This window comes from Moschus berezovskii, chromosome 10 (assembly GCF_049115385.1).
Source record: "Moschus berezovskii isolate FMDL1 chromosome 10, NW_MosBer_1.0, whole genome shotgun sequence".
Classification (NCBI taxonomy): domain Eukaryota; kingdom Metazoa; phylum Chordata; class Mammalia; order Artiodactyla; family Moschidae; genus Moschus; species Moschus berezovskii.
The window spans coordinates 79,519,922-79,546,640 of NC_142469.1; the positions used below are offsets into that span (position 1 = coordinate 79,519,922).

The 26,719-nt window shown below is 39.8% G+C and overlaps 1 protein-coding gene across 1 annotated transcript in view; it reads right to left on the minus strand.

Moving 5' to 3' along the window:
* Positions 1 to 16,267, minus strand: part of SGK1 (serum/glucocorticoid regulated kinase 1) — a 115,828-nt gene extending 99,561 nt beyond the window's left edge. The window contains exon 1 of the mRNA XM_088840768.1: positions 15,813 to 16,267. Coding sequence (XP_088696894.1) covers positions 15,813 to 15,881 — 69 coding nt within the window. The 5' untranslated portion in view covers positions 15,882 to 16,267. The remainder of the gene's footprint in view (positions 1 to 15,812) is intronic.
* Positions 16,268 to 26,719: the final 10,452 nt, after the last annotated feature.

The following is a 26,719-nucleotide window of genomic DNA, read 5'->3' on the forward strand; positions in this document are numbered from 1 at the left end:
CCTTATGAGATTGGCAGATTCACTTTTCTCTTATAGTATATCCTCTCAGAAGCCAGTGGCCCTTTAAGAAGTTTGACTGTCTTAAGCCCATGATGCTGTGAGGAAAGTCAAGCTACATGAAGAGAGAGAGGCCAACAGAGGAGCAACGAGGAACTAGACATGAGAGTGAAGCTTTCTTAAACTTTCCCGCCCAGCCTAGCCATCAGCTGAAGGCAGCCCAGGAAAGGACCCAGCCAACATCATGGAACCGAGCCACTCTAATGAGTCAACCTGAATTCCTAATCCATAGGATCATAAGCCAAAAAAAAGAAGAAAAAATTGGGGGGGGGGGTGTTTTCAGCATTCAATTTGGGGTATTTTTTGAGGGGGATTATTTTGTTATGCAACAATAGACAACATAATTATAGTACACTTTGGGGGAAAAAAGTACACTCTCTTTTGGTGGGACAGAGAGTAAACATTCCTACAGTTTTACTTTGAGTCCCAGTGGCTTATGTAGGACAGCCAAGATGATAAACCCATTAGTTCTATGGTCCAGTGGTTAATTTCATTAGGTCCGAAGCAAACAGCATTTTCAAGAAGAAAAGCTTAGCAGAGAAGCACTTCATAGTTTAGAACTACATTTTCTTCTGTGTATCATCATAGTGATGCATCTGTGTAATCATTACCCGCTTTTTTAATAGTTGGAACTCATCCTTGATAGGTCCATTTTGCTTTTTTCTTTGTATTATATATACCATCTATCTTGATTTAGAGACCATCTGAGGCAGGTTACAGTGAGAAACAACAGAATTAAAATAAAAACACAAGCTCAAAACCAACTTCAGCAACTGAGAAGTCATTTCTGAAGATTTGTCTAATTTTTTCACTGAAATTTACCTTTAAATTTAGCTTTGAGTTTCCTGGCAACTGAGGCAAACCTGTGGGATTATATCATGCTAACTGTGATTTCTTTCAGAAAAGAAGAATCTTTCGCCTACTGCTAAATTATAAGGGCAATTTATTATGTGGATCTCTTCACAGGGAACAGTAAATGATAGGGAAAAAAAAACTAACTTCCAGAGAAATGTCATTTAGAATACGAATGTATCTCAGACACGGAGTGTTCACATATGCCTCCATTTAAAACAAAGCAGAATTAAATATAAGGAACTTTTCATTTCAATATGGGTTTTAAGATTAACTCCTCTCTCCTCTCTCCCATTATCAGAATTTCATAATATCCTATCTTTTTATTTGTTTCAATTTATTTTGGAATAAATAAATTGGATTTATTTGATAACCCTCCCAGTCACAAGGATTTATTGATAACCCTCCCAGTGCCAAGCCCTGAGGGTATAATGGGAAGCAAGAGAGAAGGTCCTTATCCTCATAGAGATCATAGTTCAGGAAAGTTGCTCAGTCGTGTCTGACTCTTTGTGACCCCATGGACTGTAACCTATGAGGTTCCTCCATCCATGGAATTTTCCAGGCAAGAGTACTGGAGTAGGTTGCCATTTCCTTCTCCAGCGGATCTTCCCAGGGGTTGAACCTGGGTCTCCTGCACTGCAAGCAGATGCTTTTACCCTTTGAGCCATAGTCCAGGAGAATATTAATTAATGTTAAGGATGTTAATTAAATAGCTATACCAATATGTGATTACAGATTTACAAGTGCCATAATAAAAAAGTACAAGGCATTATAAAGAGTATATACCAGAGAGATGTGATCCAAGTTCCTGGGGATGGGGTAAGATGGGGAGACTGAAGGTAAATATACTTTCTTTTTTTCTTATTTTTTAATTGAAGTAGGTTTACAATGTTGTGTTAGTTTTAAGTGTACAGTAAAGTGATTCAGTTATATATCGTTTTTTAGATTCTTTTCTCTTATAGATTAGTACAAGATAATTGAGTTTAGTTCCCTGTGCTGTATAGTAGTTACTTGTTAAAGGAAGATATAATTTTTATATCTGCATTCTTTCCATAATGCCCAACACGTATAGGTGCTCAATTCATGTTGGCTGTTGACGATGATAATACTAAAAACAAAATGGGGGTAGTTTCAACACTAATTCTGAACCTCTTATTTGAAAGATAATGACTTTAGAAAGAAAGACAATGCTGGAAATTTTCACTGTTCTTTTTGGAAAAGAATAAAATACATAACGCAAGAGCTATCAAGATATCAGATTAAAAAATTCCATCGAATTGAGATTAGGTCCAAGAGTTACTCTCAGATGACTGATTTAATATGTTTCCTTTGTCCTGCAAGACTAATTATTAGCAATGGCTTCAGCATCTTATTAGTGACAAGGTGAGAATGTGTGGGCCCTTTTACGTAGAAACTGACTAATCGACAAATAAATTAGATATGACTGCTTTGTCAAAGCTGATAAGCAAGGCCCTATATATGGTAAGTGCCAAGTCCTGGTTCTTACTATGTAACATTTCATCTTTTAGGTTAAGTTGTTGGAAGAGAAAGCAATTATATTGATATACTTTGGAGAAATTTGTTTACAGATCATTGCAAGCTCTTTGATGCTGTGTTAGACATTTTATCAGCCATCAAGCTCCTAAAGCTTTATTACATAACATTGAGCAGCAATTTTTTTCTCTAAATTACTACTTACTTCTACTTCTAACACATCCCCATATTTTTAAAAACATATTCTCATGTACCAGACCCCTGTATATAACCTGATACTCTTCAGTGTGATAGATTTCCTGCAATATTTTGTTTCCTAGAATTTACAAATGATTTTGACAAAGTAAAAAAATTATACCTTAAAGCTCGTCCTGTTGGGATGTTCTCCATTTCATATATAACTGAAACTTCAATGATAAAGAAAAAGTTTGGTCATGGGTTGAACTTGTGTCCAGCTCCCAAATTATTATATTGAAATTCTAACCTTAGAACTTCAGAAGGTGAACTTACTTAGAGATAGAGTCTTTACAAAGGTAACCAAGTTAAAATAAGGTGGGCCCTAATCCGACTTACTAATGTCCTTATAAAGGGCTTCCCAGGTGGTGATAGGGTAAAGAGTCCACTTGCCAAAGCAGGAGATGCATCCCCTGGGAAGGAAATGGCAACTCGCTCCAGTGTCTTACTTGGAAAATTTCATGGACAGAGGAGCCTGGCAGGCTGCAGTCCATGAGCTGCAAAGAGTCAGACACAACTGAGTGACTGAGCGCATATACACAATGTCCTTCTAAGAAGGGAAAATTTGCACAGATAAATACAGAGGGAAGATATAGGGAGAAGATAGCCATCCATAAGCACAGAAGAGAGGCCTGGAACAGACCCTTCCCTTTCAGCCTTCCGGAGGAACCGACTTTGCTGACCCCTTCCTCTGAAACTTTTAGCTTCCGGAACTGTGGCTTATTGCTTAAGCCACTCAGTTTGTGGTAGTTTGTTATGGCAGCCCTAAGAAACTGATAGAAATTCTATTTCCATGAAAATCAAAGATAGTTTCTGGAAGCTTTTCTTACTTATCACCCAGAGATGAATTAGAAATTCTATAATCTACCTCCATGAATTAAGTGCCATGCTGCTGCTGCTGCTGCTAAGTCGCTTAAGTCGTGTCCGACTCTATGAGACCCCATAGATGGCAGCCTATCAGGCTCCCCCATCCCTGTGATTCTCCAGGCAAGAACACTGGAGTGGGTTGCCATTTCCCTCTCCAATGCATGAAAGTGAAAAGTGAAAGTGAAGTTGCTCAGTCGTGTCCGACTCTTAGCGACCCCATGGACTTCAGCCTCCCAGGCTCCTCAGTCCATGAGATTTTCCAGGCAAGAGTACTGGAGTGGGTAGCCAGTGCCTTCTCCTAAGTGCCATAGATGTCTTTAATCATGGCAAACTAAGACCATGGCATCCAGTCCCATCACTTCATGGCAAATAGTTGGGTAAACAATAGAAACGGTGACAGACTTTATTTTCTTGGGCTCCAAATTCACTGCAGATGGTGATGGCAGCCATGATATTAAAAGACATTGCTCCTTGGAAAAACAGCTATGACCAACCTAGATAGCTATGACCAACCTAGATAGAAAGCAGAGACATTACTTTGCCAACCAAGGTCCATCTAGTCAAAGCTATGGTTTTTCCAGTAGTCATGTGTGGCTGTGAGAGTTGGACTATGAAGAAAGCTGTGTGCCGTAGAACTGATGCTTTTGAACTGTGGTGTTGAAAAGACTCTTGAGAGTCCCTTGGACTGAAAGGAGATCCAACCAGTCAATCCTAAAGGAAACCAGTCCTGAATATTCACTGGAAGGACTGATGCGGAAGCTGAAACTTCAATACTTTGGTCACCTGATGTAAAGAACTGACTCATTTGAAAAGACCCTGATGCTGGGAAAGATTGACGGCGGGAGGAGAAGGGGACAACAGAGAATGAGATGGTTGGATGGCATCACCGACTTGATGAACATGAGTTTGAGCAAGCTCTGGGAATTGGTGATGGACAGGGAAGCCTGGCATGCTGCAGTCCATGGGGTTGCAGAGTCAGACACGACTGAGCAGCTAAACTGAACTGACTAATATCTTTGATATCTCTTAACTCCTTAAGCCTTACAATTCCGTTAAACATATTCTTCAGTAAAACACTAATAGTAATATATTCATTCAGCTTTTCTTGTTATTCAGTTCAGTTCAGTTCAGTAGCTCAGTCGTGTCCGACTCTTTGCGACCCCATGAATCACAGCACGCCAGGCCTCCCTGTCCATCACCAACTCCCGGAGTTCACTCAAACTCATGTCCACCGAGTTGATGATGCCATCCAGCCATCTCATTCTCTGTCGTCCCCTTCTCCTCCCACCCCCAATCCCTCCCAGCATCAGAGTCTTTTCCAGTGAGTCAACTCTTCACATGAGGTGGCCAAAGTATTGGAGTTTCAGCTTTAGCATTAGTCCTTCCAATGAACACCCAGGATTGATCTCCTTTAGAATGGACTGGTTGGATCTCCTTGCAGTCCAAGGGACTCTCAAGAGTCTTCTCCAGCACCACAGTTCAAAAGCATCAATTCTTCGGCGATCAGCTTTCTTCACAGTCCAACTCTCACATCCATACATGACCACGGGAAAAACCATTGCCTTGACTAGACGGACCTTGGTTGGCAAAGTAATGTCTCTGCTTTTTAATATACTATCTAGGTTGGTAATAACTTTCCTTCCAAGGAGTAAGCGTCTTTTAATTTCATGGCTGCAATCAGCATCCGCAGTGATTACAAGGATGTTAAAAAAATTGTTTACATCTAGCAGCATAAAAATACTAACCCAATCATCAAAATAGAATCCAGTTTCAAGTTCTGTGCTCAAATCTAGTTTCTACCAAGCCTGACCAAACAAAAACATTGTTTCACTACCTGTGTTAAGAGTATTTTAATTCATTAATGCCTTGGGTTCTAGTTTTTCTTTACTTTTATGGTTTGCCATGTCGGCACTATTTAAAGCAGCGAAAAATGGACACTAAGATTTTCTTTAAATTCTTTCCCATTATCAATGCCCTCTCTGTTTATCTGAGTATTGTTATTATAATTACACTTCATCTGCCCTCCCCAAGCCCTTTTGTTTGTATTGATCCATTAAACATACACTATTGACATATGTTTACTACATACATACTATTATGTACCAGACACTCAGGCAAAGCTCTGAATAAGACAGACAAAATCTCTGGGCTCAGGGAGTTTAGTTTATATACTAGGTTTCAGAGAAGCTATAAGAGACTATAAAGAGAGTTCATTTTTAATGTCTTTACCTTCATACTACTTCGCCATTGTTTTATTACTTAGCTTTACTTGAATGTTTTTAACTACTCTAGAAGCTACATACTCAGTTTTCTTTCTTACACTTTTTTTCCCCCCACAAATAACCCAAATTAGTACTGGTATAGGAAGATTTAGGCTTCAAAGGATATTCAATTTTCAGAAAGAGCAATCTATAGAAAAGATATTTGTGACTAGGAAACATTGAAAATACATATTTTTACATATAGAACGATTTAATTTTTTTTTCCTTCTGGAATATTTTAAAGTTGGTTCCACAAAAATTTGAGTCTTAAAATGTTTTAACTATTTGGGGGCCCTTTTTACCTTGCTGCAATCAGCATCTGCAGTGATTTTGAAGCCCCCAAAAATAAAGTCTGACACTGCTTCCCCATCTATTTCCCATGAAGTGATGGGACCAGATGCCATGATCTTTGTTTTCTGAATGTTGAGCTTCAAGCCAACCTTTCACTCTCCTCTTTCACTTTCATCAAGAGGCTTTTGAGTTCCTCTTCACTTTCTGCCATAAGGGTGGTGTCATCTGCATATCTGAGGTTCTTGATATTTCTCCCAGCAATCTTGATTCCAGCTTGTGCTTCTTCCAGCCCAGCATTCCTCATGATGTACTCTGCATATGAGTTAAATAAGCAGGGTGACAATATACAACCTTGACGTACTCCTTTTCCTATTTGGAACCAGTCTGTTGTGCCATGTCCAGTTCTAACTGTTGCTTCCTGACAGGGAGGCCTGGCATGCTGTGATTCATGGGGTTGCAAAGAGTCAGACATGACTGAGCGACTGAACTGAACTGAACTTTACCTTGCTATTTCTAGAAACTAACATCTTGGAGCTGTCAGGATCTTTGATAATGGATGATTTCACTCTACCAGACTTGGAGGTGGCAAGATATTCCTGAAGCTACTGAGTGAGAAGAACACAGGTTCCCTGTTTCCTGTGGAACACGAGTCTAGGGGTATTTTCTGTCAAGCTTTCCTCTCTTTGGCCTTGATGTGAGCCTATCTTTCAGAGACAGGAGAGAAAGAGACAGAGATGGGTGGATGGAGGAAAGGAAAAAGAGAAAAGAAAAGAAGGGCTAGAGGAAGAGAAAAAGAAAAGAACCTTATGACTAGTCATCCCCCAAACAAAGGCATTTTGGGTGACTGCCCTGACTTAGGAGGACAAAAGAGACCAAGGTGACCCCCATGCTATAAAAATAGCTCAGCGGACTCTTCCCAGAAAAATGTCACAGCAGGCTCTGGAAAGCAATTAGAGTAATATTTTGGCATCTTGCATCACCAAGGGGAACATTCTCCGGCCGTCCTAGATTTTCATTTCTCTTTGTTGTAAATACTTATGAAATCATTTCAGAATGCTGCGAAGAAATAGGTGTGAGAGAAAACAAACACTAATAGTAATCCTGTCCGCAAATGCTGGAGCCGCAGCAGAAGGAAGCCAAGGCAGCACCCAGCGCGCCTGGCTGTCTGCTGTCTCCGTTGCCCTCCTTGTGCCTCCTTCTCCTCTTCCTCCTACACAGAAGCTTTCAAAATCTGCCAGCTCACTGTGGAGGCTGCCAGAGGAAGCTGGCCAATGGCCGGGGCCACCTGCCCTTAGACCAAGGATCTGGGGAGGTGGCTGGCAGATTCTTGTTCCTAGCTCTGGTGGATGCATTGAGTCTAAGGACCTGGGAAGCCTGCTTTTCTGCTAGGAAGAATTGGACTTCTGAAGTACGGGACTCTCCAGAGAAGTAGTGGCCACTGCTCCAGTTAAAGCCCTTTGAGAAACTGTATGCCCTGTGAACTTAGCCTTCTTCAGCTCCATGCAAGGGATAAACATCCTTTCCCCATCACTGGTGAAGATTCTATGCTCCAAGCTAGAAATCAAGGCTCTAGTTAGCAGGTAGGAAACAGCATGCCATGTAAGTCAGGAGGCTTCTCCTTATTTACCAGTGTTAAGAACATTGACTTCAGGAATTTCCTGGTGGTCCAATGGTTAAGACTCAGCATTTTCACTGCTGTGGCCTGGGGTTCAATCCCTGGTCAGGTAATTAAGATCCCACAAGCTTCGAGGCATGGCTGGGGGGCGGTGGAGGGGGAAGTATTGCTTAACTGTTTGGATTAACTAGTGTGCATACAAATACACCACACTTTAAAAAAGATAACATCATGATATCTCCTTGAATAAAAATCTATCTTTAGTTTCACTTAAATTACTGATTAAGCTTTTCTATCCATTCAGTTCCTAGCAGTTCTTCCCCATACACTTCTATAATCAGAAATCTACAAATGGGGGCATGTGTTTCAATGACTCACCATGCTCTGTTTTAGATTTGCTTTATCTTGTCAAGCATTGATAGATCATAAGATATGGGTGCACTCAGAATGTCTCTTACAACAATTTATGTATACTTGTTCTCCAAAAAGTGGAACTTTTAAGGAAATCACTTTTCTTTCACAGTATTTTCTAAGCATTGTGGCAGAATGAGAGCCGAATCCTGGACTTTCTTGAGAACTGCCAAAGTGACAAATATCTGCTTCTCCTTAACATTACTTTGCCAACAAAGGTCCGTCTAGTCAAGGCTATGGTTTTTCCAGTGGTCATGTATGGATGTGAGAGCTGGACTGTGAAGAAAGCTGATCGCCGAAGAATTGATGCTTTTGAAATGTGGTGCTGGAGAAGACTCTTGAGAGTCCCTTGGACTTCAAGGAGATCCAACCAGTCCATTCTAAAAGAGATCAATCCTGGGTGTTCATTGGAAGGACTGATGCTAAAGCTGAAACTCCAATACTTTGGCCACCTCATGTGAAAAGTTGACTCACTGGAAAAGACTCTGATGCTGGGAGGGATTGGGAGCAGGAGAAGGGGACGACAGTGAATCAGATGGCTGGATGGCATCATCAACTCGGTGGACATGAGTCTGAGTGAACTCCGGGAGTTGGTGACAGGGAGGCCTGGCGTGCTGTGATTCATGGGGTCGCAAAGAGTCGGACACGACTGAGCGACTGAACTGAACTGAACTGAACCTGTGTACTGTGCTACTGAGGAGTCATCCTCCAGCACAACCAAACCTAGCCAGTCCCTGCTCCAGTCCAAACCCCCTAAGACTCACTGTGCAAAGCAGAAAAGACCTCTTGACTTCAAAGTTCTCTTCACACTAAGGGGCTCCTAAGATCACATTGAAAAATGAGGAAAAACCATAATAATTGGGAAGGTGCTTTAAGGATTCTAGGTAAGAGAATATACAATGCATAACATATAGTGTTGAAGCCAGTGAGTTATATTAATATAAAATCAAAAGAGAGTAGTGAATCATGACTGTGTCTGTCTTGTTTGTACTGACAAGAAAATCATTACAGAAAAGAAGTTGTGGTGTGGGCACTGATCATTAAATGGGCTGAGTTCAAGGTTCCCTGCCAGCTGCTAGGTGTAGTGACAACTTGTCTTCGAGTTGGATTTAAGTTATTTTTCAAAGTCTTCACATATATTATCCACATCTAAACACAGAACTAAAACGCATTACCTTCCTAAGCCATTCATCTATCTCAAGGAGAACAAGGCAGGAAATGGCAACCCACTCCAGTACTCTTGCTTGGAGAATCCCATGGAGGGAGGAGCCTGGTGGGCTACAGTCCATGGGGTCGCAAAGAGTTGGACACGACTAAACGACTTCACTTTCACTTTCCTAAGCCATTCATCTATCTCAAGAGAGAAACAGGAGGACAAGGCAACCACTTAAGGGATCACTTAATATAAGGATTCATTGATTTATTTGATTCATACGTTCATGTAACAAATATGGTTTGACTAGTAAGGAATATAGAAGTGGCTCAGATGGCAAAGAATCTGCCTGCAATGCAGGAGTCCCAGATTTGATTCCTGGGTTTGGAAGATCCCCTGTAGAAGGGACTCCACTCCATTATTCTTGCCTGGAGAAGTCCATGGACAGAGGAGCCTGGCAGGCTACAGTCCATAGCGTCATCAAGAGTCAGACACGACTGAGCAACTAACACACACACAGGAGGGGAATAAAGAACAAGGTAACGGGTTCTCTATCCTTAAGGACCTTCCTGCCCTATGGGAGCTCCAGGTGGGTCCTATGGTTACAGCACAGGGTGACTGCGGTTGTGTTCTATGCCCTCGAGTGCACACAGGGGTGACTCAAATGGCTCAGAATTTAGCTACTTTTGAAGACAGTACAGTAGAAGCCATTGAAATCTCCACTGTGGCTTCAGGAAGTATGATTAAATATATTTTGGATAAATCTAAGACAGACTTCTGATTCCTACTGTCTTCCAGTGGAAAGTCATTCCAGGAGTCCAGTGGGAGACGTCATTCACCACAACTGTGACCACCACAATCTCCCCACTTCCCTCCATCCCACATAATCCTCTCTGGATGGAATTGACAGATAGTTTTCAGGGGAAAGCCATCCCTACAGAAGTGATTGCCTCACTGTCATTTACTGCAGTGGCTCGAATGGAAATACTGATGGTGCTAAAGCTGACTGCCTGAGTTTGCATTCTGGCTATACCTCTTTCTAGCACCATGACCCTGGACTACTTACTCAACTTCTCTGACTCAGCTTCTTTGGCTGTGAAATGGGCATAATGGAGTGATTGTGACAATTATAACAATAAAGTGTTATACTAGCAAGGCTTGACCCTGAGGAAACATTCAATAAATGCTAGCCCCCTGAGAAGACATAAAGAGCTTCCCATAAGAAAAGGACTTTTATCATCATTCAATTCAGCTGCCTTCAGGAGTTGAAGAACATGGAAGCCTGGTGTGCTGCTGTCCATGGAGTCAAAAAGAGTCAGACACGACTTAGCGACTGAACAGCAACAAATAGAACAGTCGAGGGAAGTAAAATATAAAGGGATGAAGTTTTTGAAATGGTGGTGGAGAATAACCACTTCAGAGGAGGTTGATCTCATTTCTCTGCTCCACTAGAAGAAACATCATAACCAGCCTGACACCCTTTGCTTTATTCCCCATCATTTTTAGAGAAAGGAGGAAGCTAGGGCCATCAGATCTCTTCAAGTCTCTTTTGACCACGCTGGATTGTTTAACATCACAGATAGGATGTGCAGTGGTGAAGGATACAGACTTTGCAGCCATATGCTTTGATCCAGCCCCTGACTCTCCCACAAACCAGCTGTATGATGTAGGATTACTCCCTCTACCTCGGCCCCCGACACTTCTTTATCTACCATATTGGGATAACAATAGTATCTCCCACAGACTTTTCATGTTTGAGAAATTAAATTAAATGTGTAACATACTTCAGCCTCTTAGAGCAGGGATCAACAATATTAGGGCTGTGTAAGTATGGTGGTGGTCAGTCTTTCAGTCGTGTCTGACTCTTTGTGACCCCATGAACTGTAACCCATCAGGCTCCTATTGCCATGGTATTTTTCAAACAAGAATACTCAAGTGGGTTACCATTTCCTACTCTAGAGCATCTTCCTGACCCAGGGGTCAAATTCTGGTCTCCTGCATCTTCGGCACTGATCTCAAATTCTTTACCGCTGAGCCACCGGGGTAAGCATAAGTGATAGTCATTATAAAATGTTGTCACTAGTAAAGAACAGTGCAAAATATTGATTGTTCAAATGCACAAAATCATGATACATTGAGTCAAAACAAGTTCAACAAGAAGTGTCTTGTCAAAATTGGTGGTCATGACACAGTTAGTACTAGGAAGATGAACTGGGTTTTGTCCTTACTGTATTTCTTAAAGAATGTATGAATGAGGCCTGAAGCACTGAACCAGTTTGAAAGCATAATAATAAAAAAAAGACACTTGACCTGGAAGTGAAAACCCTACCTATGAGGAGTGGCTTAGCCCCATTTTAGTTGAGTAAGTGATTCACCTGCCAAGCACTGTTTATACATCTTTAAAATAGGAAGGTCAATGCAAGAGTTTCTGAGGTGCATATTCCATATCCAAAATTCCATCCTGCCTAGTTATCCTCTGAAATGTTATGAAAGATAATGTGATTCTGTCTTTCAAAGTCTTAAAAAGACCCTGCTGCTGGGAAGGATTGAAGGCAGGAGGAGAAAGGGATGACAGAGAATGAGATGGTTGGATGGCATCACCAACTTGATGGACATGCGTTTGAGCAAGTTCCGGGAGTTGGTGAAGGACAGGGAATCCTGGCCTGCTGAAGTCTGTGGGGTCGCAGAGTCAGACACGACTGAGCAACTGAACTGAACTGATTTACATACCTAAGGAACTTCCAAAATGGATTATCAAGTTGAAGATAATATCATTTTTGGTGTTTTCTGATTCATAACGCAGGCTTTCCTGGTGGCGCAGATGGTAAAGTATCTGCCTGAAATGCAGGAGACCCAGGTTCGATCTCTGGGTTGGGAAGATCCCCTAAAGAAGGGAATGGCTACCCACTCCAATATTCTTATCTGGAGAATTCCATAGACAGAGGAGCCTGGGAGGCTACAGTCCATGCAAGAATCTGAACCATGAACAAATCTTTAAATCCATGAAAATGGATTATCTTTAGCAAAACTGAACTGAACTGAACTGAACTGATACCTTTTAAAGCTCTTAGATTGTGACAATAAAACTGATAAGGACATTTTCCCATTTATCATAAATGAATTTTTCGGAGATTCTAAGAATAAAGAATAATCCATAGGCATCTAATGTTAACTTATCATTAACACATACAGAATGAAAGTAGAATTCTTACCGAGTTTAGCTTAGCTCTTCTCAACTAAATGAAATTAAGCTGATTTCAAAAGTTGAGCTTTTAAGACATGGCAGTAGGAAGCATAAATCCAAAGGATTTGGAGGAACTAGCACCAGGACTGCCTTTCTTCAGATTGTGTTCCTTGAGGCTGGGTTCCCCAGAGCTGCCTCAGTCATGACTGAGGGTTGGAAAGAAGCTTCGAGAGAGTCAGCGAGGACTAGTCCCCTTTGTAGGTTTAAAAATTGCGTAATGGCATAAAGATTTTACTTGGGGAGAAAAAAGATTCTCTTATGGAAGAAAAAAGGGGGTGGGAGTGTGATTCAAAAATAGAAAGTCTGGATTAAGAATATGGGCTTTGGGTCAAAGAAAATTTAAATTTTGGCTCTGCTACTTTTTAGTTAAGTGATATTGGGCTAGTTGTTTAATCTCTCTTAAGCCATGCTTTGCACATTTAATGTTTTCTTACTTCACAGGATGACTCTGAGGATTTCACAAGCTAATACATATAAAGCACTTGACCCATAACTTCTAGAACATAGCAAGCTCTCAATAAATGTTGCTACACTTACTCTCCTAAATGAATCACAGGGTGGATCATTCTGCCTTCCCTTTAGGCGACCTTCTTACTTCTTGTGAAGTGTCTCAGAGGCGTAGGAAGCACTAGTTAAGCTTTCTGCAATCAAAATTGGGGTCCAAACCTCCATGTTTTTAGTAAGCCCTAAAAAATCTATGGGTTTTTTCCAAGATCTATTCATGGTTTAATGTGGGCATTGGACAAAGGTTCATTTTGTAAGACTGTCTAAGTAGGTTAAAAATAAAATATGCAGAAATCTGTGGAACTTCAACAATAGAATATAAGAAAAATGGATTATTCTTAGCTGAGAACAAAGGCATTCTAGTATATAAATGTGTATACAGATGCATAAAGAAGATCTGAGAAAGACAGATGTCAACATTTACCTCTGGATAAGAAAGGCAGAGGGATTTACCTGGGTATTATCTTAATGTTTTACACGTTTATTTACATATCAGCTGTGTAATTAAAGACCCCAAACAAACAAATGAATGAGAAAGCAAAACCTAAAGCAAAGGCATAATACAAACAGAAATGAACTTTCAGAAAAGATAATGTATGGACAAGAATCAAAGACTTTATCCCTCAGGGCCCTCCATGACTTGACACAAAGGCATATTCTGCTGTTTTGTCCTTGAAGAGTAAGGACAACGAAAGGGGAGGTTTCTGATACTAACTCCAGAAAATGATAGACCCAGGTTCAAAGGCAGATGAAGCTGCTGGGCTGGATGCATTTATGCATGCTAAATCGTTTCAGTCATGTCTGACTCTTTGGGACCCCATGGACTGTAGCCCACCAGGCTCCTCTGTCCATGGGATTCTCCAGGCATGAATACTGGAGTGGGTTGCCAGGCTTTCCTCCAGGAGATCTTCCTGACCAAGGGATAGAACCCGTGTCTCTTAGGTCTCCTACATATCTTGGTTTCATGTTCTTTCTCTCTGCAAGCACTCAGGTTAGACATCGGTACCCTGGCTAGTTCTTTGCAAAATGCAAGGTTTACAGAGGCAGCAACTGAAGGCTACCATTAAATTCTGCTTTTAAGCAAAAAAGAAACTAGACAGTAAATTAACAGTTATTATAGCACATTTTGATAGCAAAGAAAATAAGAGAACACTTAAAATCTACTTGACAGTTACTCAGTTGATTAAATATTTCTGATTGAGAAGTATTAAAGTAAATAAATAAACACAAATCAAAAACCAACCAACCAAAAAAAAATCACCGTCACTGTCCCCTCAGTACCACCAATTAATTAATTAAATGAGAGTAAAGAGTTTAACTACTGAGTTACGAGCTATGGCATTTTTTAATTTATTATCAAAACATTTGTTTACTGTGTTGGAAATTGTTTTTTACCAAGTACTCTTTCCTTGGAAAGAAATATCTTGGCTACAGGGAAAACGAAGAAAGGTGGTGGACTCTGAGAAGTGGCACTGCCTTGCTCCAATTCAGCTTTAGTATTCTCCAGCAGGAGACCTCTTTGCCAGGTGCTGAGGCCTCCAGTGCAGAAGCCAGGACAACGTGAGTTTTGCTTTGGTTTTAATGAAAATGTTTTGACCCATGGACTTTAGGGAAGGTTTTGCTCAACTTATGGGAATTCAGTCACAGGTGCATGGGAAACTGTGTTAGCCCTCTGACCTGGACTGACATGCTGTTCCCAGCCCTGCCTTTCCAGATTGCCCACTTGGTGCAGGACATAGTCCAGCCCAGTGTGTAGTTCACTGTGTTCATTTGGTGGTTTAAGTGAAGGGCTGTGTTTCCGGAGCAGCACATGAAAGACCTGAATGAAAGAACTGAGAATGAATGAAGAAAATCATTTTGATGGAATTGCCCGAGGGGATCAAATAGACCAGGGCAGCTGGGGGCTGGAGGAAGCTGCTGTTGCTTAAGAAACTCTCCACAAGAATGTCAGTCATCAGTTGCTTAACAATCATTCATTTCTTACCTCTCACTTATGCATAAATTTGCAGATTTATGCAGACCACCAGTGGGACCATTACAATGAACTGTGTTTACTGTGAAACACAAGGAAAAACGCCTCTCTTTTCTTTGCTCATTTACAAGCAATGTATCAATAACGTCCTGAACAGAAGAACAAGAATTTAAGAAATAAAAGTATACCGCAGTATAACCCCATATTATCACTTGAATTCACACTGCCCATGAAAAGAAAGGCAGTTGTACCAAGTAAAATTGAGGCAATTTGAAATAGAGGATTTAAAATGCTGGACTCCATCAGTTCTCTGAAAGGTCATCCTAGTCCTTTGCTATTTTTACCATAGATAGAGACTCAGCAAGTTATTGGCTGGATGAATCTGGGGAGCTAGAAGCTGCTGCTTCTGAGGCAGGAAGATGATAAAGCTGCACTTGAGACTGAGTGAATGAAAGGTGTGGGAAAAGTTGAAGCCTTCAAAGATCAGAGAGAACGAAAGCGCACCACAGAATTAGTCCCCAACCAAATGAACTAGCCAATAACTGTACCCAGGCTAATTCCCTTTGAAACTGCTTGTAATCCTGTGGCTTTGGTTGGGAAATTCCCATTCCCAGCTCTAAACCATCCTTAGGACATCTCAGCCCAACCCCCTCCTCCCAAAGCAACTCTGCCTAGGTGCCCCCACCCTCAAATCTGCATCAAGGCAGGTCTATTTCCCAGCTGGACCACTGCGACCAAACACACACGACTTCCATTCGGGGCTTTGCCACCGAAACTCAGGCTTACCTCCTGCAAGCAATCAAAGGCATTTCAGACAAGAGCAGAAAACAAAAGAAACAAACAAAACCTGTCCTTACCCGTTTCTTAAAAAATTGGAAGGCTGAGCATTTCTTGACTGGGAATCCATTCATGTCTTTGTTTACCATTTTCCACAGTGGGGAGTTCACGGTTAACAGATCCAGGGTGGCCCCCACCTGGTCAATGCATCTGGTTCCCGACTTGCCTCCTGGAATAGTTGACGAAGATCGAGCGGGATGGAGAATCCAGCGCGGCTTAGGTTTTCACTCACACATTCTGCAGCACCGGCTACTGCAGCAACCTCTCCCCGCTCTCAGTTTCCACCGACTGTGGCTCTTCTCTTTCCATCACTGCTCCGAAAGGCAGGCATCACCGCAAACAGGACCCCAGGATGCCCCGGATTCCGAGGAGAGGCTCTGGCTGCTGCCCAGCAGGAGAAGGGCACCCCCTGCGCGCCCCCAGCTACCTGGCTGCTCTGCGGCGCGTGCACTGGGAGAGTCGCTTTGCCCCAGGTGATGCGCTTGTGGAGGCTGCGGAGAGGAGAGCTGTTTTTGATTGTGCAAGTTCCAGTGGGAGCTGTAGTTAAGCAGCTGAGAGGAGTAAGAAAGAGCAGAAGCCAGAGGAAAGGGGAGGGGGGCGGGGAGGAAGGGGGAGGGAGAGCCGCGCCAGAAAAGCAGAGGGAGAGGGAAAGCAGTGCTGGAAGACACAGCGATTCATGAATATCTGAGCAGCGCGGATGGAGAGTAGGCATCAGCGCAGGATGCACTGAAAAGCAGTTGACTCCCTGCGGGAGGTTTACTTTAATAAGCTTTTTTCCCTTTTCTTTTTGTTGTTAGGATCCCTTAAATCAGATTTTCTTATCACATGCACAATGTTTTAATTTTATGCTTGTTGAAATTCTGTTGATACATATTCCTGGGGGCGGGGAGGGGACGGTTCTCAAAGGAAATTTAATCAAATTTATTCCCGATCTGTTCAAATGTGGAGAAAAAATAAAGTGTAACAATGGATGATCTCTCATTATGTAGAACCTTGGTAGTGTCCTCTTCCTACTTGTCATAATAGGCAACTGTGAACATTAGTGTGTATGTGTGTATTTTCCACTAAAGGAATCTGTTTAAAAAAGAACACAATGGGCATATATCCAAAGTGTCTTATGCAAAAAATACAAAGGGCATTACCAAAAAGTGTCACTGAATCCATTTAACAGAAAGGAGGACTCAAAATGAATAAAAGGGGAAAGCGTTTTTTTCCCATCAAGTGAAAATCTACCCTTCCTCATTTTTCACTCATGTTATTCTTTGCACATTAAATTCGTTTTGAAGAGCCATGTAGTTTGTGTGTGGCCAATTTTTCCATGTTTACTTTTTCCTGTCGATATTTTATGGAGATTTTTAACAAAGTTGATAGCTAAATAGAGCAAAGAAAACCATCTTGGCATCCAATTGGGCACTGCTGCGACATCACTGTGTGGCTTTCTGCCAGTCAACTGACCTCACGGCGCCTCTTGGAAGGTGCCTCATCCATAAAATGGAGGCAGTCACTCCCTCGCTCACTCACTCATTATTGACTTAGTCATTCACTTGTTTGCTGTGTCATTCCATGTATCTGTTATACCCAAATGGAGCAAGTGTCCCCAGGATGTAGAGCCTTTTCAGTGTCACCACAAAGGAATATAGTTAGTAAATGAGGGAAAGGCACAGTGTCTACTTGATAAAATGAATGGCCAGCTCATGAAAAGTGATATGCCTAACACTGTTGACATATTTACAAGACAGTCTGCGGCAAGGTTAACTGGGAAAGAGATGCACTGATTTCATTGAATTGGAATACACATCTTTAGAACTGAGCCAGGTTTGGCGGGGAATAACAATGAAATCTTGTTAGCTAAATGCTTTGAAATTTCCAAAAGAAAATGTAGCACAACCACATGATGGTATTATGACTGAAGAAAAATAAATGCTTTATTTTGGAGAGATGTGTTAAGCTGTCCGAGATGCAAGGAGTATATTATTTAAACTCCAGCAGTGATAGCTTTTTGTGGTTCTTCTAAAGAGTTCATTAAAATTCTGGTAATTTGAAGAGAATTTTCTTTTGTGTCCCCATCAGGCGGTTTGTAGGACCTCAGTTGCCCCACCAGGGATTAAACCCAGGCCACGGCAGTGAAAGCACAAAATCCTAACTGCTAAGCAACCAGGGAACTTCCCAAAGAGAATTTTTGAGGCAGGTAGAAATGTCCTTTATCAAGATGATGGGGTGGATTATATGATTATGCATTTGTCAAAATTTATCAGACTTTATATATGAAGGAGGAAAATTTTACTCTATGTAATTTACAGTTCAATAAACCTGATTAAAATAAATCATGGCCATTGAAATTCTTTCCTGTTTCTCGTACTGCTCCTTCCTTAAAAGTATTTTAAGAGATATTAATTGAATTTCAATGATATACAAAAGAAGGCCTCTCTAAGCATTCTGTTGGAAGTGGGAACTAGGGCCCTTACCTTGATTCCACGCTGATACAGCACACACACTGGTTTTAAGTGCACTGTACGTTTATTTGGAGTGAAGAAGGGGAGGCTAATAGAAACCATAGAGGAGGAGGTGAGGATAAAGCTAAATCCTATCCCTCCTCACCACTATATGCCATCCCTTGGAGCTGCTACACTGTCATTGAGTCTATGTTAGATCCTGTGGTAGGTCCTGTGAATGCAAATATCAATAGTTTATGTTCCTAATGAAGTCACAGCCTACTGAAGAAGCACATATTGTTGAAAGAATGATATATTATTGTATGTTAGAAATAACATATATTATGCAATATATACTGTTGTTTTTCAGTCACCAAGTCATGTCTGGCACTTTGTGACCCCATGGACTGCAGCACACCAGGCCTCCCTTTCCCTCACCGTCTCTCAGAGTTTGCCCAAGTTCATGTCCATTGAATCAGTGATGCCATCCAACCATGTTATCCTCTGTTGCCGTCTTCTCTTTCTGCCTGTATATGTTATATAATAAGAATGATGTATATTATATATGATTCTATATGTGCAAGTGTTAACTTAACCTTGGTTCGGATGGCTGAGTGGTTTAGAGAGGAAGGCCTGGGAAGTTTTCCTCAAAGTTAGTTCAGAACTTTAAAGAATAAGTAGAGGTTGGTCAGGGGTTGGTCTCTTTCTCCCTGGTCAGAAGGACCTCTCTTTTCATAAATAAAACTGCCCGCAGGTAGGCTCAGAGTGACTACTCTTTATAAATTTCTCCTTTGCCAAGCTCATTAGTAACTACAAAGAACCATAGACTACCTCGTATGGTAGAACAGAAAATAACTCCTGAACTCTTACAACATCCTGCTTACACATTAAACTTGTTTCAATTTAATTAATTTATTTTTTTACTTTTTTTTTTTTTAATTGAACATGCTCATTCATTTCTGTAGCTTCAGCATACAGTATAGTGCCTGGACCATGCTAGGAACTCAATGAATGTTTTTTAAATGAATTGAAAAAAACAAAAACACCGTGTAAAGCTAACATCAGTGACTCTGGCACCAGGCTGTTAGTAAGAATTGTTAAATATTTTTGAAATTCTTAAACCATAAAGTAAACTCCCATCATTATTAATGTGCTGAGCTCTAATTAGACCCAATGACCCTTAATTCTTCCCAGTTCTTTAAGATTCAATGACACTGAGACCCTGGGATGACATATCTTTTTATTAAAAAACTCACATTAAAAGAATCTCTTAATCCTCTATTTGCTTTCTGGAATATATTTACTTTTCCTCTCAAGTATAATGTTTAGACTATAACACAAAGAATAAAAGAAAGCAAATAGGTAGGACTGACTGCCAATATATAAAAGACATGGACAGAGGCTATGTTGATTTGGAAGATCTGGTTACTAATCTCCCTTCCCTAATTGTATGACCTTGAATAAGTCCCTTCAATTCACTGAACCTCAGGTTCCTCTTCTGTAAAATAATAACAAAATGCATTCTGTCTACCTCATAAGGCAATGATCAGTATCAACGCAAAAAATAAATTTCATTAATAGATAGTTGATTTACAATGTTATGTTAGTTTCAGGTGTACAGCAGAGTGATTCAGCTATGCATGTATATACATATTCTTTTTCATATTCTGTTCCATTATAGGCTATTGCAAGATACTGAATATAGTTCTTTGCGCTATACAGTAAGTCTTTGTTGGTTATCCATTTTATATATAAAAGTAGTATATTCTAATCCCAAACTCCTAATTTATCCATCTCCTGCTTTCTCCTTTGGTAACCGTAAGTTCGTTTTCTATGTCTGTGGGTCTGTTTCTGTTTTGTGTATAAGTACATTTCTATCATTTTTTTTAGATTTCACATATAATTGATATAATATCTCTCTTTCTCTTTCTGGCTTACTTAATATGTTAATTTCTAGGTCCATCCATGTTGCAGCAAAAGTGTCAAATAATATGTATTAATAAAAAGGCCTTGTAAAATAATACCTAACTCTACATTTTTGGTTTTACTGAAGTAAGACAGGTATACTGCTGTAGTACTTTTTAGAAAGTTCACCTTCCGTAGATCAAATTGTTTTTGTGTCATACACTGAGTTGCTAAATGGAATGTGAATTCTTTTTTTTTCCCCAAAGCAACCTGGAAAACATAAAAAATGATAAACAACAAAAGATCTGTCTAGTGACAAATGTCCCTAAGAAGAAAAGGACACAAATAGACCACATGATGAGAAATGTTTTACATTCCTATTTGACCCAGGTGACTGGATCATTTGCTTAAAACTCCAGCCACAGTGGTACATATGCAATTAGGAGTTAGGAGAGCCCACTGGGAATTATGGATTTATTTTTGTATGTAGGAAAGAATCTTTCTTTTAATTAGAATTCTTTGGTTTCACCAAATTAGTTTTCATTTAATTCATGCATGTATCAAAGGATAAGTTACAAAATAAAAATCAAGCCTTGAATATCAGTTCATGATATTTTTCTTTGAGAGAAAGAATTATGTACTTAAGAAGATCAAGACCAGAATGGGTTCATGGAACTTTGCAGAAAAGATGCCGGTAACTATGGCATCCCTTTTGAAGATAGGAGACTAAGTCAGGCTAAAGTACTGACTGCATCCTTGCAGTTGGTTTTCATTCTAGCTACATTTACAAAAGGAAAAAAAAGTCATGCAATTCATAGATATACAGCTTCCTCACAGAGATAATATTTATTAACTATATTCTTCTAATTGGCCAAGAGATCTATTTGGCAAATATATTTTCAATGTTATCTGATTTGACTATCTATTGAATGTCAAGTAAATGCTAGTCATTATAAGAAAAAGAACAATCTAATACAAAGACCTGTATTTGTCTTAGCAAATCTTACCTAATGATAATATTTAATTCACATTTAAAGCATTTGACATTTTATTCATGGTATGGTTTTAGCCAGATCACCAAATAAACTGGACCTTTATTTTTCTCTATTACCTGAAAGATTTTTAGATAGAATTGCAAAATTTAGTTCCTTAGTTCAAGAGACCCTATAGCAACTGATTAAAAATTCAAGACACCTCCCTTCATTTCTCTGTTACTTGCTTTTAACCTGGGCCTGCTCCTCCACACAGGAACACACACACACACTGACCTCTCTTCCTTTGGTTTTTCTTTCATTGTTTCCACATAATGAAGATATCAAACATATTTATGACATAGCCTTTTCTGATGTGAAGGTATTAAAAAAGTTGGCTCTTTCTTGTGACAATGTGACAATATGTAGCCCAAGGGGACAAATCAATTTGTTAGCAATTGCTCATTTGAATATTAGTGATAATTCATTCAACATAAACAGTGAATTTGCAGCTCTGCCAGATTTCACGTTTATTCATCTATTTCTGTTCCCTCACTTAAATCATACAAGGGATTTAGAACCTGCAAAGCTTGTTCATTTTAAAGAAGATATATTCCTCTGAACTCCCTTTAGATTTGACCATCCTTATTACAGTGATCTCTTTTTTCCTGAGTCAGGATGCTTTCAACAGGCAGCAAGACTTTGCCATTGTATAAGTCTCACTGATAGAAATCCGGAGAACATACAAATTCAGACTCCTGTGTGCACACACGTGTACCCACTCAGTGGGAATGAATAGAGTAGGTCAGGAGAGCATTCTACAAAGGTCATTATCATCTGTGAATTAGATTGCCTTCTGAATGACTTTGAGAAATGAATTAGAAACTCTAGATGGTAATGGATTTTATAGCCTTATTATTAGATGCAATTTTGGGCAGTGGGGGAATATTTTTAGCAATATCTCTCCTTTTTCTCTCAACATTCAACCTTTAAGATCCAGTTCAATATGACTCCTAAAAATGAGGTCAGAAGTTGTATTTTTGATTTGATTTGTCCAAAAGATGTTCATTAACTATTTCTCTATGGAGAGCATATTTCTCTGTGGAGAGCACAAATGAACACTGGCTTGGAAGGTTGCTCCTGTCAGTCATCTCGCCATGCTCTGTACATGATGCAGTAGGCTACTGGGACTGGTATTGATTGAGAAGATGCTATAGGGAAATTAGCAGCCTATAACAGAGTTCTGTTTTCTCCATTTTACAGGCATGATCTTTGGCTTTATCTCTAAGAGGCCCATGCAGTGAAAAATTGAATCAATTTCAGATAATTCAAATCAAAAGGGTGAGTGATCTGAGTAGATAGGTCCAATAGTGGGAGTGGTCCCAGAAGAGACAAAGAACCGGGAGCCTCATATCTTAGTATCCTAGAAATTGCTGTGCCTTAAGGTGAATTGATCCCTGAAAGGGATTGGCTTCAATTTGAAACTCTCTCAGAGTTTAACTGGGGTTTATCTGTTTTGTAAATTATGCTTATTTAAATTGAACACAATTTCATCTAATTTGGCTTATTTTGTTTTCAAGGGAAATCAGACACCATGTATATAACATCAACTCAAAACTATTAGAGTGGCAATAATAAACATTGACATGAATGGGGTCTCCCCTCCAGTTAATATGGTTTAGTAAAATTAGCATGGCTTTGTATAGATGGACTGGAATTCTGCCTCTGAAACTTACTAGTTATGTGACTCCAGGCAAGCTAAAAATAGACATAATACTACCTAATTGATTGGTTGTGAAAATTAAAGGAGATATACACATATGTGTACATATTTCTATATCTATATGTTTATATCTGTCTATTACAATTTTAAAACATGGTTGCTAATTCTTCAATTTGCTCTCATTGACAAGTTGGATCTGGTTGATGACCCCTCGCTTTGAATCTGATTGGGTTTGTATCTTCTTCAATCAATATAACACAGTGAAAATGCTGTTATGTGACTTCTGAGCTTAGGTCATAAAAGATCAAATTGCTTTATTTTGTTCACTGCAACTGTCTTACTTGGAGTCCTGAGCCACCGTGTAAGAGATTTGTGGCCTAAAGACCACAATGTTGTGAGGACCCTCAAGCTGCATGAAGAGGCCAGGAGTAGGTTCTCAGGTTAATGACCGCAATTGAGCCCTGCTTTCAAGTCAACCCAGCCCAGGAACCAGACATATGAGATAATGTTTCAGATAATTCCAGCCCTGAAGTATTTGAATCATCTCAGCTGTTTGAGATTTTTCAGCTGAGCTCTCAGGCTTTGTGGAGCAGAGATAGCATTTGTGAGCATAACAAAATGATATTCATCTCTGACTATATACCTCATAGATTTTAGGTGCAATGCTTGGTGTTTGGACATTTACAAAGAATAGTATTTGATCACAGCCAGTTCCTAGAATTGTAGAGTGTAACATACAGCTGCAAAGGACCCTAGAGATCTCTCAGTCAAACCCTTCATGTACAGATAATAATAGGGAGGCCCAGAGAGAGACTGACTTGCCCAGAGTTAATCACAGTTAGTGACTTTCCCATTTGAATCTAGCCAGTCACAGGAATACATGAAATCTATACAAAAGAGAAGAAAGGGAGTTCCTTGGTGATCCAGTGGCTAAGACACCGTGCTGCTAATGCAAGGAGGCCTGGGTTTGATCCCTGGTCAGGGAACTAGATACCACAATTTGCAACTAAAGATCCCATGTGTCACAACCAAGACCTGGTGCAGTCAAATAAATAATTTTTTAAGAGAGAATAAAAATTATAGTAAAATGTAACCATCAAGCAGCAAGTATTTGTTGATGATTCAATCATTTCTTAGGCACAGGGTTCAGGACTAAATATCAGTCACATTTTTTTAGGATATGACTCATTTTTCCCTAGATCCAACCTTTGTTTGCCAATCCTTATTCTTTATAACAGCCTCTTTAATAAAATTTGCATGAAGAGTGGTAGCTCCTCCTTTTATTGACTATTCTTTTTCTTTCTTTTTTTTTTTTACTGATTACAAAATCAGTCAAACAACCTCTCCCTATAAGTAACCTTCTTAATCAAAAGAGAGAAGCTCAGACAAACAGGATTCTGGTAAGTGACTGAGAGTTTAATTGAATTTACGTCATAAGGTTTTCATGAAACTTCCTCCAAGTTCCTAAAGTCAAGAGAGCTATAAGAATTTGAATGGAAGGTTTAGATTTTTTTAGATGGGATGGAGAAAATAATGTTTAGTTAAAAATATAATAGCACATTCTGAAGAGAAGCTAGCTATTTGGGGAAGTTATGTGCAATCAAAATCACTTGGACTGTGTAAGGTCATCTATTATAAATGGTTAAACATTTTAGTGACTATGTTTCTCCTTGGATTTGGCCTTTCCTTCTATACTATCTTGTCACTGATGTACAGGCTTGACATTTGAACAGAACCTATTGAATGGAGTGGGGAAAGACCAGTATATTCTTTTAAAATTCTCCTGTTTATTTATTTATATTTTAAAAATACAAACTCCTTATCTAGCCTATCATTTTATGTTTCTATTTTTAATTTTTAATATAGGGTTTTACTGGAGAGTTCTGCCTTGATTCCCTTCTCAGCTTTGGCTGAACAAAATACTAATATTTAACTTTTCTGAAAGGGCTTAAAGTGTACTTTCAGTGGAATGCTCTTATTTTTACCCTGTGTGTGCTATTTTTATAATAAAATGGACCATTGAAAAGCTTTAAAATGTAATATAAATTTGTTTTATTGCCAGGCGTTCTAGGTAAATGCACAGACAATCTTATGGAAAATAAGACCTAATTTTAAGTGTCTATAGCTAAACTATATTTATGTAGTCTACTAGATATATATCAGTACTATTTGGGTGAGGAAGGAAATATGGTCTAAATAAAGGACAGTGAGTTTCACCTCTTTATCTCATTGATTCAATATGCATATTTAAATCAGTTCAGTAGAGTTCAGTCACTCAGTTGTGTCCAACTCTTTGCGACCCCATGGGCTGAAGCATGCCAGGCTTCCCTGTCCATCACCAACTCCCAGAGCTTGCTCAAACTCATGTCCATTGAGCCAGTGATGCCATCCAACCATCTCATCTTCTGTTGTCCCCTTCTCCTCCTGCCTTCAATCTTTCCCAGCGTCAGGGTCTTTTCCAATATTTAAATCAACCATAGAGGAATAATGAAACAATGGGTTGTGTACTAGAGTCAGTGGGGTCTAATGACTAATAGTAAAAATGCCAGGGTTTGAATGTCTTCATCATTTTCTTGCTATGTGATTTGAAACACATGATTTAAGCCTTCCAAGCTTGTTTCTGGTTTTTAAAGATGAGACAACAGTGGAACCTATCTCTTTGAGTTCTTAGAATAATTGAGAGATATATGTGAGTTGTTTAGCAGGGTTCTTGGCACACTGAAAGATATGGCTGCTGTTGCTGTTGTTACCTGAAAACATTCCTAGAGGGAGATGTCATTGAAACCGGTGGCTATAAGAGCATTCAGAGCACGGGAAGGCAGAAAGCATTTGGAGTGTTCTGTCAGGAACTGGACAATACATTCACAGGACTATGGACCTAGTTTTTAGAGGGGTCTGAGGTTATTAACTCAAAGCAATCACCTGCAAGTAAAGATTTTCTTTAAGTCACGTTTTATCTTTTGAAAAATACATGCCAATTTTGTATTATATTACATAATATATGCTCATAGGTATCAGTATAAGAGTAATATGCCTCTTTCACCTTGCACTACAAGTCCTCAAGTACAATTTCTTTTCTTGGGGGCTGAGACCTACTTTTTCTGTGGCTTCTGGCACTCTGTCTTTGTTGCCAGATGGAGAAACACAAGGGGAAGATGAGAAAGAAGTCACATGCAGGCTGGAGGCAGGAGTTTAAGTTGGACCTGGTTATGCCTTTACAAAAAGGATGCTAAATGAAATATTCTAGCAGTATCTACAACACTAGATTGTGAAGGCTTTTTAACTGCCAGACACTGGGTTAGGCACTTTATAAGGAAAAGTAGACTGAAGAAGTGTTAGTCGCTCAGCTGTGTCCAACACTTTGTGACCCCATGGACCCGATAGGCTCCTCTGTCCATGGGATTCTCCAGCAAGAATACTAGAGTGGGTTGCCATACCCTTCTCCAGGGGATCTTCCCAACCCAAGGACTGGACCCAGGTCTCTTGCACTGCAGGTGAGTGCTTCATCTCTGAGCCATCGGGAAATCCCATTTCATAGATATGAGGAGATGTTTTGAAGAACAGAATTTTTAACTGAATGGATGTAGGGCATGTAAGCACATTATGACTAAAACAAAGACTCTGAGGTTAGACTGCTTGGGTTTTGTTCTTCACTCTGCACTGTGTTCTAGCAACGTGACATTGAGAAAGTTACTTAACTTCCGCCCCATCATTTCCTCATCTAAAAATAGAGCTAAAAATATACTTACCTCAGAAAGTTTCTGAGAAGATTGAAATGAGTTATTATACGAATTTTGAAATATTTCCAGACCCATGAGAAGTTCTGTGCAATTATTTGCTTGTTGCTATGGGAAGTGAAAGGAGAGGGAAGCTATGAGTGCAAACACTCAAGGAAC